This window comes from Phalaenopsis equestris, unplaced genomic scaffold (genome assembly GCF_001263595.1).
Source record: "Phalaenopsis equestris unplaced genomic scaffold, ASM126359v1 Scaffold000136, whole genome shotgun sequence".
Classification (NCBI taxonomy): domain Eukaryota; kingdom Viridiplantae; phylum Streptophyta; class Magnoliopsida; order Asparagales; family Orchidaceae; genus Phalaenopsis; species Phalaenopsis equestris.
In genome coordinates this window covers 279562-297177 of record NW_018164578.1, presented here as the reverse complement: position 1 = coordinate 297177, position 17616 = coordinate 279562, and the positions used below count along the sequence as shown (strand labels likewise).

The following is a 17616-nucleotide window of genomic DNA, read 5'->3' as shown; positions in this document are numbered from 1 at the left end:
AGCCCAAAAATATTGTTAAAAAAGTTTCACCAAGTCTGAAAATTCATGACTGACTAAGAAAGCACTCAACAGAAGTAGAATGTTCACATGAAATTAATATATTAGCATGCATGTGCACAAAAAAAAAATTGTTATTGTAGGTATAGCATCATATTTTACATACTCGGTCGAGATGTCATTGGTACTTTGTACATTACTAAAGGCTCAAAAGATAAAAATATTAATCAAAATAAAAGCATGCATATCATACACTCATAAAAGCTAACGTTAATAATATCTTAATTGCAACATACTTTTAGCTTCTCATGAGCTTCCTTCACTGTCTTTCCATCCTTTTTCTTCCTCCAATTGTGGCCATCCTTCCGGAAGTATCTCAATACCTTCCGATCAAACAGGAAAAGAGAACCACCTACACATAAAACAAGTTTAAGAAACATATAAGTGATAGTCTAATATTATCAGGTTGAAAATTAAAATTTATAATAACGTACCCAGAAAAGGCCAAGTGAAATGAAAACAGAAATAGAAAAAGTAGTTTTGGTCACCCTAAACGATTTTAGCTGTTTCGCTTATCGAATTAAGCTCCCATTCCCGAAACAAGGAAGCTATACATCCAAGCCCTCTGACAAAACCCTAAAGTAACTACAGCAGTAAAAGTTTGAAGAGTACGGAAATAACACCAAGTAATAAAGTTAACTGGAAAAGTTCCATATCATAGCCATCTCAAGCTAGAAAGTTATAAAAATTTCTAAGCATAAATCAAACCATACTATCAATGAAGTATTTTAACTATCACAATCAAAGTTTAATTAATATAAGAAAATGCAAGTTTAGATGGGAATGAACCATACTTGGAGGCTTGTTTGGTGGCTCTGGTGCAATATGAAACTTATGGTAATTACGCAGGATTTCACAAATTTCTAGCGGACGTAACCATCTGTGCTGCGCTTCTTCAAGTATTTGCTCTAAATCTATGGAAGAAATTGATCAAATTAGTTAACAGTACGATGTACAATCGATAAAAGGATGAGTAAACAAAAGAGAGCATTGCTGCAATGAAAAACATAGATTAAATCCACTGTAACCATATTTTAAATATTACATAAATGAACTATAAACTTGGTCATTCTGAAAACAAGTTCCACTATTCACATGGGTCAAAAGTTTTGAACTTGTCACATCCCGTATTTGGAAGACAGTGCACCCTGACAATGCAGGACATAATAAAAAAAATTAAACATGTTTTATATTCTTAAAAGAAAAATGATATGCAAATGATAACATGAATAAATAACAAAAACTAAATTTTATTCCATGAAAAAGAGTACAATGATAACACTATCCTTGTCGGGTTCCAAGCCCCAAACTTGAAAAGTGGAGGGTTGTGTTAGATAGTCTACAACTAGCATAAATTTTTTGTTGGAAAAAATCATGACATAAATCCTTTAAATCATTGTGTAAATGTTAAGTCGTCCCCTTGAAGTGACGTCTTTTTTAGTTTGAATACAAAGAAAATTGTGCAAGGGCCGCTATAATGGCACCAAGGTATAGTGTTAATTAATTAAGGATTCTCACATTATGAAAGGATGCGGGCAGAAAATTTAATCCATGAAAATAATATTAGAATAGAATCTTGGAATATAGATACTCACAGATAAATTAATGGATTTAATAGATATTATGATTCATAGAAAGATAAATATCTTATGTATTCAAAAAATTAAATGGGTTGAAAAAAAGACTAATAAGATTGATAGCTTATGTTTTAAACTTTGATATTCAAGTAGGAGTCATACTAAAAATGGTGTATGTGTAATTATAGAAAATAGTTTAAAAGATAATATTGTAAAAATTAATATAATTAGAGAAAAAAATCTAGCACTAAAGATTGTTGTTCATACTAAGATTCTTAATATTATAAGTGTTTATGCTCCCCAAGTAAATTTAGATATATGTTCAAAAAAAATTTTGTAATAACCTAGAAGAACTAATACAAATAATAACTCTTAATGAAAAACTTTTACTGGAGAAAATTTAAATGAATATGTTGGTAGAATAATAAAAGATTTTTAAAATATTCATGGTCGTTATAGTTTTGGAATGATTAATAGAATCATATTGAGTCCGCTTTAGTTTATTATTTTATTATTGCTAATATTTTATTTAAGAAAATATATGAGCATATTATTACTTATAAAAATGGATATAATAAAATACAAATTGATTACTTTCTTATGATAAAAAGAGATTGTCGAGAATATAAAGATTGTAAGGTAAATTGATGTAAAAATTTAAATATTCAACATCGATTATTAGTTTTGAATTTTTAAGAAGAATAGTTTGAAGATAAAAAAAATAATGAAACCTTGTCATAAAATTAAATGGGGACGCTTGAAAGATAAATAAAAGTATTTTTATGTATTTTTATGAGCAAATTTTAAAATTTTAAGATTTGAGATGTTTATAAAAGAAACTAATTCTATGTGGGATAAAGCAATAACCATTATTAAACAAGTAAAAAAAGAAGTACTTGGAGAATCAAAATGAAAAAATTTTTTATAAATAAAAATAGTTGGTGGTGGAATAATAATGTGGAAGAAAAAATAAAATATAATAAGTTTTGTTATAAAAAATAGTTTAAAATGTAAAAACTTATAAAATCAGAAAAAATATAACGTGGCCCGTAGAGAGTTTAAGAAAAATATTTGTGATGTTAATAATTATGATTTTAGTGTTATTTATAATAAATAATATGCTAAATTTGGTGAAAGATATAAGTATAAACTAGTCAAACAAAGATAAAAGAAAAGTAAAAATTTAGTTCAAGTATATTGTATTAAAGATGAAAATTAAAAAATACTTTTCTTAGATGACGATATTTAACATAGAAGGATGGGATATTTTAATAAACTTTTCAATAAAGCTTTTAAAAAAACGATCGACATTAGTGATTTTAATATCATTAATAAAAAAAAAATTATTTTTACAGTCGCATTAGTAAATAAAATTGATGAGGCTTTAAAGAAAATAAAAGGTGAAAAATTAGTAGAATTTGATGGTATCTCAATAGAAGTATGGAAGTATTCAAGAAATTAGAGAATTTCTTGGCATACTAAACATTTTAATATTATTTTAAAAACTAAAAAGATGTCTGAGGAGTGCCAAAAAACTATTTTGGTCGCCTTTTTTAAGAATAAAGCGGATGCACAAAAGTGCAAATTATAGAGAAATTAAGCTAATGTGTCATACATTAAAATTAAGGAAGATAGCGATTGAACAATAGACAAGACGTGATACAAAAATTTCTCATAATCAGTTTGGATTATATCACTCAAGTCTATTATGGAAGATAAACATTTATTGAGAGGCTTGATGGAGAGAAGTATAGAGAGAGTAAGAAGGATCTAGATATGCTTTTTATTTATTTAGAAAAATGGTACGTAAGTTTCCAAGAGAAGTTCTTTGGAGTTCTAGAAAAAAAAAAGGTTTTGATATGATTTATATTCAATTCATTAAAGATATGTATACTAGAGTTGTTACATGTGCTCAAACAGAAGGAGGATTGATCAAGTATTTTCTTATTTCAGTTGGATTACATCAAGAATTTGCTTTAAGCCCGTATCATTTTGCTTTAGTTATGGATGCTCTTACTGAAGATTTACAAGAGGATGTACCTTGCTGTATGTTTTTTGCTAATGACATCCTTATTGTGGATAAACTAGAGAAAGAGTTCAGAAAAAAACTCGAATAACGGAGACTTACTTTAGATTCTAAGGGCCTTCATATGACTAGATCTAAAATTGAATACATGGAATGTAATTTTAGTAGTAGATCTGGTGGCAGTGTTGTCACAATGGGTGATCAAATCATTAAAAGGACTAAACATTTTAAATATTTCGGGTCTATTTCTCAAAGTGATGGCAATCTAAATGTGGATGTTATAATGTTATTTGTTGAATTCAAGTTGAATGGTTGAAATGGAGGAATGCATCGGGTCTATTGTGTAATAGAAAAGTACCGCTTAAAATTAAAGGGATAATTTACAAGATAGTGTGAGACCTGGAATGTTTTATGGCACAGAATATTAGTCTATAAAAGAGAAGCATAAAACTAAGTTAAGTGATGTTGAGATTAACACCTACAGACAAAATGTGAAACGAATATATCCGTGAAAGGATTGGTGTCGCCCTAGTGACAGACTAGATCAGAGAGAGTCATCTTATAGATGATATAGCCACATTAAACGTCGACGACGATCTGATGATCCGCTTAGAAGAGTAAATGGATTAGATTAGACTTATGTTAAGAAAGGTGGAGATAGACCTAAAAAAACATGGACTTTCTGTATAAAAAATTATCTTAATTTATTAGAATTAAATGAAAATATGACACTCAATAATCCACAATAGAGAAAAATGATTCATGTACCTGACCCCATTTAGTGGGATAAGGGTTTGTTGATATTGAATAAGAGTCCACTGATACAACCGAAAGAAAAGCAGAACTGGCTGAAGTATAATTGAACTGACAATAGAAGAAACTACCCAAAGCCCAAAAGGAGAAAACAAGGGAACTATACAAATACAAGAAAATAACAAAAATGGAAATTCTAAAACTACAAAGTCTGCTTCGGTGGAGATAATACTGTTAGTGGCTAAATAGAATGTGTTATGCAAAAATATCATCGAGTGATTCTGATAAACAAACTCATTAAATAATAATTATTTATTAAAGTATAAAGCATGCAGTATGAACAACCAAGGACAATTATGCATATATAATATCATAGAATCACAATAGTACTAAAATATAAATATGTTCAATTATGAACATGCAATTATTTTCAATCCAATAAAATCATAGCAGTGCATAACTTAAAAATTTATTTAATTTTAATTCAATTTATATTTATATAGTTGATTTTGAACATCATCCTGAAACTGGGAAGGTCAATCCTAACCCAAGAAAACCCAACAGTTTTTTATAGTCATCTTTCTATGGGACCGTCAGCCCGGCTAGCCAAATCCAAAAGAATTACACCAACCAACACACCATCACACATAAGCATATCAAATTTTTTCACATTTGTAGTATGTATAAAATATGCTACTTCACATAGGCTTTTGACATGAGAAGAAAGTACATGCAATTTCATAAAGGTAAAATACCATAAAAGATAATATAATAATTGCAGGATTAAATCAAATATAAAAGATATTTTACAGTAATAAAATAAGCAGCTAATTACTTCATTATAAGCAATAACGGAAATCTATCACAACTGCAAAAAAGAGAACTGAAGTGGCAAGAGCATGACTAGCAATCCTATGAAGTAACAGAAATCTAGTACAAATAATAATGATTAATAACCTTAACTAGGAATGGTGCGTTTGTCCCTTAATAAAATACAACTACTTCGAGACGACCAAAAAGACATTTCTAAGCATTTAGCGGTGTAACTAGTGATCTTAAGCAATTTAGAATTCAAAATATAATTACTTGTACTATTAAAGACATCAAACATTTATTAGATTAGGTCAAACAAAAGAATATAAATTATTATCATCTTATATACATACATATATATGTATGTAGGCACATCTATGTATGTATGTAGGCACATCTATATATATATATATATATATACATACATATATATGTATGTAGGCACATCTATGTATGTATGTATACATCTATGTATGTATGTATACATCTATATATCTATATATATATATATAGATGTATATATATATAGATGTATGCATGCACATCTATGTATGTAGATGTCTATATATGTATATGTGTGTGTGTGTATTTATATTTATTTATTTATTCATATATGTAAATCACATAATGATATGTAAATCACATAATGAAAAGAGAAAATAAAAAGAAAACAAAGGAAGAGGAGGGCTTATGATGCTTGCTCAGTCGACAAAGGAGGAAAGAGGAATAAAGGAGGACAGAGTATCCCCGTTCTCAATGGTCTCGAAAAGGAACAGATCGAAAGGAGGAAGATAGAATTTTTGTGGTCACTGTGACTCGCGATCCCAACGTTGCCTTCCTAGCTAGTCCTGATCGATATCGTATCAAAAGGGTTCAGTCACTAAGGTGATGGTTTTGGGCGAAAACGTGAGAGAGGGAGGAGGAGAGAATGTCGGCGAGGGTTGGTGGCTATAAGAGGAAAATTGAAAGAGGTGAGTGCGATGCCCTTACTTCGGCGTTAGTCCTCCCTAAAATAGCCGAGAGAGGAAGTAAGCAACAATGAAAGAAGGGAAAGGCGGCAACAGCGAACCAAGAAGAAAGGAAAGAATCGCATTTTTGGGAAGTCGGTTCAGAACGAGCAATTCGGAAATGCGGCGAGGATTGTCATAACGAATGGAGGAGAAAATTTTGGGTCTCACAGAACTGATGTCAATTAATCATCAAACATTTTAACTAGCATTTGAAAAGTCCAACAAATATTAATATCGAATCAGTAGAAGCTTTTGTTTCCTCATTACAAGTAATCGCTTTCAAATTTATTAAAAATTTGGTACTATTCAATAGCTGTTGCCGTGAAATTGGAATTTTACAGAATAAAAAGCATTTCTCTCACTATGAATGGAATTGTGTATGCTAAGACAGTCAATTTGAAAATGCTAAAAAGCTATATTGATGACAAGCTTCACATAACCAAAATCTGAGGAAAATTTCTATCTAGAACCTATCAGCATATCAAACACTACTTCAAGTTAATTACACAATATTAATGTTGTAAGCTGCACGGCTAACAAGCAAGAGCTTCTTGTGCATCAAAAGTGTAAGGTAAAAATTTAGAAAAGGCCCTCCTAAAAAGCATTTCATAAAACACTAAAAAAGCTAAAATCCCATATTTTGGCTAATAACTGTAGTTAAATGACAGTTAACATGGATTATGTTATGAAAAAATTATTCTGAAGGTGATGTGATTCATTAAGACTTAGTATGTTGTTAACTTCATTTAAGATTTATCTTCAGCATGTGGCAATCCAAAATTTGGAAACTAAAATAAATGTTGGAAGCAAACCCTTACAAAAGTTCATTGTGTACCTTTATTGCTTTTGCTATGCCAGAACATTGGCATATGACAAATTTAAATGAAACCCTAATCTCTCTCCTATTTCATCCCATTTTCACTTTAACCAAATAGAGGCTCTCCAATCCGCCCAGCAACACCCTCCCTCCCTCCCTCCCTCCGTTTGTATCTAGGTGGCAATTGCTCAATGAAATGCATAATGATCACATCAAAGAGAAATTTGTGGAGAATCCCAATTGCAATTTTATGCATCACAATTGGGCAGACATTGATAACTTCTTAGGAGTGTAAAGGAATGTATATTGCTTGCAAATGGTTGTTTTTTACATGTCTGATACTTTCAAAAGCAATATATCCCTTCAAGAGTTCCATTACTTTGATAGATTTAGATAGCATTGACTTGAAGAAAGTGTATTGGTAAACCTATTAGGAAGATCATTTCATAGTTTTTGCAACTTCTTCACTATAGTCATGGGAACAACTGCACACTGGGAGATCAATTGCTACTTTTGAAGCAGTTCTAAGTTTGTAGTATACAAGTAAAAAGGATACATATTTTGAAGATATAGAAATTTACATATTTGGAAAACGGAATCATGCCATTTTTTGTGGTTTAAGACGCTTGACTTCAGTAATAAAACACTAACTAGTCAGGTAAGTAAAATGTTTGCAGGGTGTGAGAGGTCCTGCAAACTTCACATTATTTTTTGTAGGAATGCATTCCACATCCTACAATACTATGATGTCTGGATAGAAATTATTTCAATATCCAATTTAGTTTTGCATCCATGGTAGATTTAATGTTCAATAAAAGTGCAAGTTATATGGCTTGGAACTTGATAATAACTTGCAACGACTAATACATTAAACTGTGGTTCCTTCTGAGTGACATCCACTTGAGGGTGTGATGCATCATTTTGAGTCCATCCAATAAAACACACAAATCCGGTTAAATAAATTAATCTAAATATAATAAAACAAATGAAAAGAAGATTATGGTGAAATGAAGATAAAAATTAAAAAAAGAGATGGTAATCACATAAAATGACTTAGAAAATCACGATAAAAATAAGAACATCATGAAGATATCCCCATTCATTCTCCAAAGTAGTAAACCTCCAAATTCCAAAGGTGAACATAAACGTAGAGAGAGGGTATCTTGTATTGAACAAACTTTTTTATTATATAATGTCTCTAAGTTATTGAGAGTGAATGTTAATAAAACACACGTGGTTGACAGATATGCCGATAAAAGGCAAAAGAAAGGCCATGAAGAGTAAACCAGATCATAAATTTGATTTTTTATGGGAATTTGCAAGTTTTTAACATCTAAAGAGTTTGGAACTACGCAACAAGCGAAAAGAAAAAAGAAATAAGGGTAATTCATTTATAGTTTTTAACTGGCAAAGAGTTTGGAATCACAATAACAACAACAAAAAAGTAAAATAAAATAAAAAAATCCAACTGTAACAGAACTACGCTGACATGCATTTACCTAATTTCTTCAAATAGGCAAATACATAATTGATTGAAGAAAAACAGCATATATTTTTCACACTCGTAAACAAAGTCAACAATTTAAGCTTAGGATTATAAACCACACCAGAATCTGACAAAATGATCTAAAATTCATTAATTCTTCAGAAAAATGAAGAAATATTTTAGGTAATAAAGGTAAATCGTGAAATATGCCGTCAGCTTGAAGCAGCGACACACTTCGGGATCACCACTTGAAATAGAATCTACACGAACGTGTAGTTTTATGCCTAAGATGAATCAAAAGATGGCATTTACAAAAGTTCGATAAAATAGCGAGCTTTCACAAAATCTTTTCTTTTATGAGTGAGATCTTTCTCAAATTTTGGTTCAAAGTGTGATCCGCTTAACAAACGCCCCAAATATCTTGAAACTCAATTACACTTCGTGCAGGCATCGTTAGCCAACAAAGCATATTCTTTCTGGAGAAGGAACACCACCCTGCCCTAGAACACATTTACCTCTTAATTAAGCTCTGCATGAATTGTTACTGCAGAAACGCATAGGAAAATCGTGAAATTCTTCTTAAACAACGATAGATTCAACATGCAAAATCAACAAGGAGATGGTTTCTCAAGGGAACAATTGAGAGAATAAATCAATAAGTTAAAGGACCCTCACCTAACTGCGGGTTGAAACCCAAGTTGCGGTATTCCGCCATCGAAGAAGCAAGAGAGCCGCAGCAACGGTGAACAGCCACTCAATCAGCCATCGAAAGTGCGAAATCCGGCTGTTAAACTGATCTGAAACAGTGAGAAGTATAAGATATCCAGAAGGAATCTCGCGTTTTTTCAATGTTTTAGTAGAGTGCGAGGGGAAAGGTGAGAACAAGAGGCCGCCGCCAATTTTGAAACCACCACTGTCAGATCGGGACTTTGGACTTACCTTGTTCGGGGCAGCTTAGCTTGTATCGAGTCAGGAGCTCCTTACAAAATAACATGATCTATGTGAGGTGATTATTATAAATTTTTATTTTTTTAAAAAAATCATACTTCACCCAGAAAGCTACCTTCGGACCTAGATAGTGTGGAAACATTGTCTTCGATGTTTTGAAAATGCATAAGCAGCAAAAACGTAGTTTACCCAAACAGATCATGTACATTTCAAAACGTCACCGCACCAAATAAGCTGCCCTAAACGGGCTCTGTGAGGAAAAATTATTACATCAGGACTCCGCATGTAGAGTTACGTGCGGAGTCAAATGAAATTACACCGTGGAGGTGATCAACCCGGTAACATAAGGGAATATTCTCCTCGTGTTTTTCAGGTGTTATTGTATGTTATTCAGATGTTATTATGTTCTGTAAATATTCCCGGTGTTATAATAACACAATAACACATCAATAATATTTGAATAACACACAATAACACTTGAATAACACATAATAACACATAAATAACACAAGCGGATTATTCTCTTGTGTTACCTGACCGATCACTTCAACGGCGTAATTTCATAAAACTCCGCACGTAGCTATACGTGCTGAGTACTTATGTAATATTTTTTCATCTGTGAGGCCTTCAAATGAAGATTGTTTTTTTGGCTCAAGGCAAACAAACATTTGTCGGATTTGACTTGAATTGACCTCAAGGAGCTGTATTTATCTTCAATCCAAATTAAATGTTTTTTTTTAAATCATAAATGTATTTGGGCAAACAAACTGAGAGAGAGAGAGAGAGAGAGAGAGAGAGAGAGAGAGAGAGAGAGAGAGAGAGAGAGAGAGAGAGAGAGAGAGAGATTACCAAGTGCATTAGTACTTTTTTGTATCAATAACCAAACACCCTTATGCAAGTATAAGCCTCCTAGTCAATGGGTCTTTGGATTGGTCGACTTAACTGGTTCGGGTTGACAATTTTGTATGGGCATCCATTGGCCTTCGCTCTGAAAGCCAAGCGGCTTTGAGAGTGACAGTTGGACAGTCTTGAGGCGATCGACGTAGGTATTCATTAGCTTGGGTGGCCCTTTGGTAGCAGGATAGGCTTGTAGTCGATCGTCCATTCTTTTGTTGGTTGGCAATATTCAAACAATCGGGTTGTTTATTTTTTGCCTTTTCTTTCTAGATTATTCAATCACCTTGAGATTCATGATGACCATTTTTATGTATACATATTAGTTCCTCGATCATCTTGCTCCTACCTCATATGTGGAGTTGATTGATCCCGATTTTATATGACAGTACAATGTATGCAGTTATAATCTTAATTTGTTCCTTACTTATATTTCTCACTTTGCAACTACAGCCAAAAACTTGATAACCAACAACAGCTAGACAAAAATTTGACTTCAAAGCAAATAAGAATACAATTACTATATTTAAATATGAGATAAGCAAGAATACATATCGTTATCAAATAATATAGGACTTTTCTTATTAAGACCTGAATATCAAACTCACAAACAAAAAAATACAATATGTAACTAAAATCAGAAGAAATTAGATAATAAATTCTACTTTGCAAAATATTCTTACTCAAACTATAGATGGTATAATAGGAATGAAAGTTCGATTCATTTTGTAATTTTTTATAATTGAAAGTAAAGTAAACAACTAAAAAAACTTAACTAGACATTCGTAAGATGAAAACAATATAAATAAAATATCTTTTTCCTTATCATGAACCTTATCATGAATCAGTAACAAATATAAGAATTATGTTGTGGAAGTATTCAATTTGTGTTGTGTCAAATCAGAGCAATAGTATTATTTACCATTAATAGAGATGTTATAAAAAATATTGGCTAATTTAAAGTTTGAATGGTCTTAAAGGCGGGTTAGGTAGGGAAGATAGTAGCTCTCACTCTAGAGTTCCCTCTTATCACTCCACCTAGGGGCTAACATCTCGTATCAAAACCTAAAGCTATAAACCAAATTGGGGTATTTAGTCTGTCACTCTAAAATCCTCTAATTCTACACCCTTCAAAATTTATTTCCCTATTTGTTTGCACTCATTCATATAAATTGCATTTTCGGATTCTAATAATTTGTTGACTGAGACAATACCATCCCGGATCTTACATGTTCTCACAACATGTATTAATATCTTAATTGACCAAATCAAGAAGTAAATGAAATACAAACTTTCAAATCATCACAACTTCTTCTTACATTGAAGTCTAATACTTCACACAAATTCCTTTAAATACTTAATTACTTATCATTTTAAGGAAAAATATAAAAAAAACTACTCAGAATTCATGGAGAAAACATAACCACACTTAAGTTTGAAAGTAGAAATCATGCAAACAAACAAGAACTTTAAATTAAAATTAAATGTAGTCACAAAGATAAAACTTATCTCAAATCGTCTCCACCAAACTCTTGAAGATCCCTTGAATCTCTTCTTTTCCTTTCTCTTACAATACTCTCTACTCACACACTACAACTCCTCTCTTCTTCTTCTCTCTAAAGGTATCCTAATTAATCTAAGAGAGAGAGGCATCAGTGGTGTCTAGAGGGCTCCTCTTTAATTCAATCCAAGTCCTACTATTATAGTTTTTCAAAAGGTATCTTGGTGTCTCTTCAAAATGTGTTCACATTCAATGAATCTTCCGAGAGTTGCCTCCTTTCAATAGCAAATTGAATGTATTTTCGTGTCCATTAACTATTTCCCAAATTTTCACCAAGGGTTTCTTCAAACACCTCTTAAAAAACTAGTCCAATTAATTGATTCATCAAGTAACTACTTCAGGCGCTTAAGCGTATGGTACTTGGCGCTTAGGCGTTGCCTTCTCGGTTTTATTGGCGCTTAAGCGCCAGTACTGTTAGGCGTTGCCTTCTCGGTTTTATTGGCGCTTAGGCACCACAGTTATTTTGCACACCTTCTTCATTTTTGCTCCAAATTTGATTCTTTTTCATTCCTTTCACCATTTTTCATCCATTTGATTGTAATTGAAAGAAAAACACACAAATATCTTCCATTAAAGCGTAATTTTTCAAAAATAGGAATAAAAATGTGCACATAAAGACTATATATTTTAATTATATCAAAATTCCCAAAACATAAAATGTTACTTGTCCTCAAGCAACACTTCAATCTTTCAAAACCAAAATAGGTAGATTATATAAATGAATTTCTTTAGGATATTCTAAAATTTTTATTTATAAATATAGTAGTCAAATTTAGAAAAAAATATTAGTATATAAGACCAACTTAGAGTTTAGAAATTTTTAATGTAAAGAAGTCTGAAAACATGACTTCCTATCTAGTTCAGAAATATTTGTAAATTCTCCAAATATTGAGTTTAGACATTATATCTTCTCCACTTAAAATTTTTTATTAGTCATAATTTTACTTACTATATTATATCTTTAAGATTAAGAGTTTCTCAAGTCTTATATTTTAAAAATTTCATATGTGAAACTAATTTTTTATCTCAAGCTTCTCCTCTCTTTTTCAACTTTCTTTTTATACCAATTTTTGATTACACACTAATCCTCAAGCTTCTTCTCTCTTTTTCAACTTTCTTTTTTTTTTTTTTTTATGTGAGAATTACTATATCTAGATAGGTGTTTAATGATTTTGAATTTCACTCATCCTTTTCAAAGCAAAGTCCTAATATAAATATTTTGCTTAAAAATATAATAATAGTTTTGAAAATTATTTTTAATAAAAGAAATTTAAGTATTGAAAATAAAAGTCTAACCCTTCTAGATTTTTCAAAAATAAAATTTCTCCTACTAAAGATAGTTACACGATATTTATCATTTCTACACTAAAAATTTTAAACTTTAAGTTTTTCTTTATTACTATAGGTTTCAACTAAATTCTCTTACTTATTTCTATTTTCAAGATTTTACTTCTCTAGTATAACTTCATATACATAATCATTTTTTTCAAATCAAAATCAAAATCAAATTTATTTGTAGTACATTTGAGAACAAATAAACTTCTAGTTTTAGAAAATTTTTTTCATCCCCCAAACTTAAATTTTTAATAAGATTAAACATTTTTGCATCATATTTATATATAGGCAGGAATGAAAACTAAAAATAACATGCTTACAAGAATTTTTATATCCTAAATATACAAGTACAAAAATTAAAAACAAGAGTAAAAATTAATTGATCAAATTTTGATTTAGCTTAATATATTGAGATTCATTAGACTTCTATCCAATGGAGGATAACATAAAAACAAACAAACACACTAACAGAAATTCACAACTGCAACATAAAGAAAATACCTTGTAGTAAATTGAAAATTTTCAACATGAATTTCTTAAGTGAAAGTTAGTAATATTCTAAACCTTCCTAAAATTTAGGATCAAGTTCAACACAGACTAACAAAATACACTAGACAACGAAGTTATCACAATCACTACCATAAAAATAAAATATAACTACTCACAATAATATAAATTCATCACAGCAGTGTCGAACAAAATAAAACACAAACAATTATAGCAATCTCAACAAGTGCAACACAAAACAAATTAACAGTACAATATAACTGTACCACATAATGTTCACAGTAATAAAAAAAAAACTAAACTACTCAATTTAATCCTCCTCCTCCTCATCATCATTTCATGTGGTTCGAGGAATCTCTCTTTTGTCAAAATATGAAGTAGACATAAAGGGCAACTAGTTAAGAAGATGATCATTTTAATTAGTGGATATTAAAATGTATTCAATATTGAGTCTTTTTTAAGTGAGACATCTGAGTTTGACATTGGGGTACTTTTAAAAGAACATTGGTTGTTGTTGGCTTGGGCATTAGAGGTGTAAATAAATTAAGCCAAGCACAAGCCATCCATGCTTAAGCTTTAGCTTAATTAAATAATTAAGTTTGAGTTAAATCTTTCGTTTAATTCTACTCATGTATTATAAAGAAGGAAAATGAATTGATTCAAACAAGTGTTGGAATAAAATTAAAAAAAAAGTGAGAGATAATAGGTGAAATAATAATAAATTATTCAATATAAAAAATGAAATTTATTTTTTAAATATTTTTGATAATTTACACTTAAACACTTTATTTTAAGATATTTTATGCTCATTTTATATTAATTTCTTTTAATAATTCAATTCATATACTGACTAGTCAAGTGAAGACTAACACAAACATAGCTTATTAACACATCAAACTCATTTAAAGAGACATTTGTTGAGTCAGTCTCATGAGTTGATTTTTCTAAGTACAGCCCTCACTTAGTGTCATTAGGCACAGATTTTTGTTCATAGTTATAAAATTAGTAGTAGATTATTTTTAGATATTTTGGAAGCAATGCCCGACATACTATTTTTAAGTTAACTATTTAAAAGCAAAGACAAATCTATAGAGCATGATATTAAATCTTAAAGAAGGGTGCAAGAGGGAGCTCATGAGTTTGAGGGTCACTCATAAAAATGGTTGAATCCCACTTATATTGATAATTTAGATAAATATATTACATTATTGGGGATAGGAGAGAGAGAGAGAGAGGGGGGAGGGAGGGAGGGGGGAGGGAGGGATCATGACCTATGAGTTAATATGATGGAATATAACACTGCACATATTTTGATCCATTTCAAATAATATATAAAAAATATAAATATTATTCTAAAATGAATTCAATCACTCATAATAATTTTAAAATTTATGATTCTACATGCACTAGAGACTTATTTTCTTATCTAATTTGAGTACAATATGTTTATATTAATAAGAGGCATAGATTCTCTATTTAGATAAGCTCCTATAGTTAATTGTATCATATAAGTGTTAAACTTATGAGAACACTCTAAATTAAAATAGTGGCTTATGTATTTATAGATTTCATAGTTTAGGTTTCAAGATTATTATTTTGAAAATTATATTATGAAAGATCAGACCTGGATAGTTCAGTTTATATTTAAAAGGAAAAAAATTTGGAAGTGCTTACATACGCAGAAAATCATTGGCACTTCAACTATCATATACTAGGCTTTACGAAATTAAAAATAAATATATATATTTCATAATTAAATGTTTTATTTATTAAAAATTTCTGAATTATGTTGGATAGATCTTTTTTGTGCAAGAGGAAAAAAGAGTTGGATATCTTGAACTTTTTCTAAGAAAATGCAAGGTGAAATATAGGCTTTAATCCTACTTAGGAATGAAATCAAATGCCACTATTCTAGACTTACATTATTTAGGAATGATAACTAGCTAAACCTAAATAACTTCTTTAATATCATGTTGCATAGTTTAAGTAAATGTAATATATGTAAGGTTATATTTTAAATATAAGAAATATTATTATAACTTTTGACTTGATAATATAGGTCAAGTAAACTGAAAGTAGCTCATGTACAATGCATTTAACTAATAATTAAGGATACAACATATATTTTAAGATTTTCTAATCTTATCAAAGATTAAATCTCATTCTATAAAGGGATTATATATATTTATCAAATACCCACTTGAATGGTGACAATGATAACAATAAAATTAGTCTCCACCATTCCAATCTTTTGGTATTCTTGGCTACTTGATGTGCTTTAAATTTTGGTTCCTTGTTAGATTATTAGCCTTGGATTTCTTCCATGGAGTATATTTATTTATCTTATAACAATTTTGGTGAGAAGAGCATCTTTGATCTTGTGATTGCTCTTACTTCCTTTTTGTAGGGGATTGTATAACACATTTAGGAGTAACCTTGCATTTGGTAAAGGATTTCCTTAATTATTTTTTATATACATTGATGGTCTTATCATCATTGATTTTTACATGATATATGAGGTTGACATTTGAGCTTAATATATCGTTTATTATTTAAAAAGTCCTCAGATAGAGCCCTCTAAGAAAAATCACCCTTAGTAGTCTGATTTAATCCTAAATTTTGATGAACCTTAGAGGAGATCTCTAAAAGTACTCCTTAAGGAATTCTCCCTCATTTTGAAAAATTATTGATATGTGGGAGAATTATGTAGCAACCCCTTAATTTGTTAAAATAAAGAAAAAAACTAACAAAGATTTTAATAAGCTCATCAAAACTCTCTTAGCCTTCAACCAAGCTCAATTCCCTTTCAAATTTTAGGGGTTTTGGATTATCACCATTTCCACTTCTTTGCTTAGCTCAAGTGGTATGCTAGCTTGCTACTCTGTTAGATGAAAGTTCTAGGCCAGATGGTGCACCTAGTTGTTTTCCCCATTTAGCTCAAAAGTTGGTTCTTATCTATTCCAAAGCCATCACCAAAAAGAATTAGAGCTTGGTGCATAAAAATATATCACTTTTGAAGCCTCTAGGTTGATTCACTAATTTTGAAAATCTTTCTTAGAACACCAACAACCATCCCTAAGCATTCTATAATAAAACTACTTATTCTTTCCCTCTCTATCTCCAACTTTGATGCAAAAACTTGAGGCCATCCGAGGTTCTTTATATTCAACCCCCCTCAGTTGTTTCAATGTAATATATAAGAATTTGTGGGATTGAGACAAAACAATAAAAGCCATTATTCAGTCTCAACCTTGAAATACCTTGGTATTCTTCAAGCCCTTTCTATTTTCTCTTAGTTTGGTATTTTATGAAGGAAATCTAGAAGTTAGGTCAATCTAATATAAGGAAATGATTAAATTCCTTAAATCTCTTAACCATTATGAGTTGTGCCCAACCAGACTTCAGTAACATCAGGTAAAGTAATATCCTTTTTCAGAAGTATTCTGGTCACTGAGGGTCTGATTAAGTTGAAAGTAGGCAGATGTAGCTTCAAAGGATCCCCAAGGATGACCCCAATAGAGTAAAGAACCTGATGGTGAAAAAAATGCAGCTTGAGACCAGGTAAACTAAATCATACCAGTATAGTGGGAGTTTCATGATTTGGGTCGAAATCAGGAGACCACTTGAGTAGCTTCATAGGTTTACATGTTAAGATATTTGCTGGAGAAAATCTGAGTGTAGTCCTCAGGCACGATTAAGTGAATCAATACACGTCTCCCATTCATGAGCCTCACTTTTCACTTTCCTGTTAATTTAAGGTCATAAAAACTTTTTCTAATAATTCCATAGGTTGGTGTCCCCATTGAAATTTAACAATAAGAATAAATTTGAA

General features: G+C 30.6%; 1 protein-coding gene across 5 annotated transcripts in view; it reads right to left on the bottom strand.

Annotated features, from left to right (window-relative positions):
- The window catches only part of LOC110021636 (calmodulin-binding transcription activator 2), a 40002-nt gene extending 30567 nt beyond the window's left edge, over positions 1-9435 (bottom strand). For 4 of the 5 annotated variants that reach the window (XM_020720199.1, XM_020720200.1, XM_020720201.1 and 1 more), the window contains exons 1-3: positions 9215-9435; positions 852-971; positions 294-409 (exon numbers count right to left, since the gene is read on the bottom strand). In XM_020720199.1, coding sequence (XP_020575858.1) covers positions 294-409; positions 852-971; positions 9215-9254 — 276 coding nt within the window. In that variant the 5' untranslated portion in view covers positions 9255-9435. Of the gene's footprint in view, positions 1-293; positions 410-545; positions 578-851; positions 972-9214 lie in introns of those variants that run through there. The other variant, XM_020720203.1, reaches the window with a different exon arrangement.
- Positions 9436-17616: the final 8181 nt, after the last annotated feature.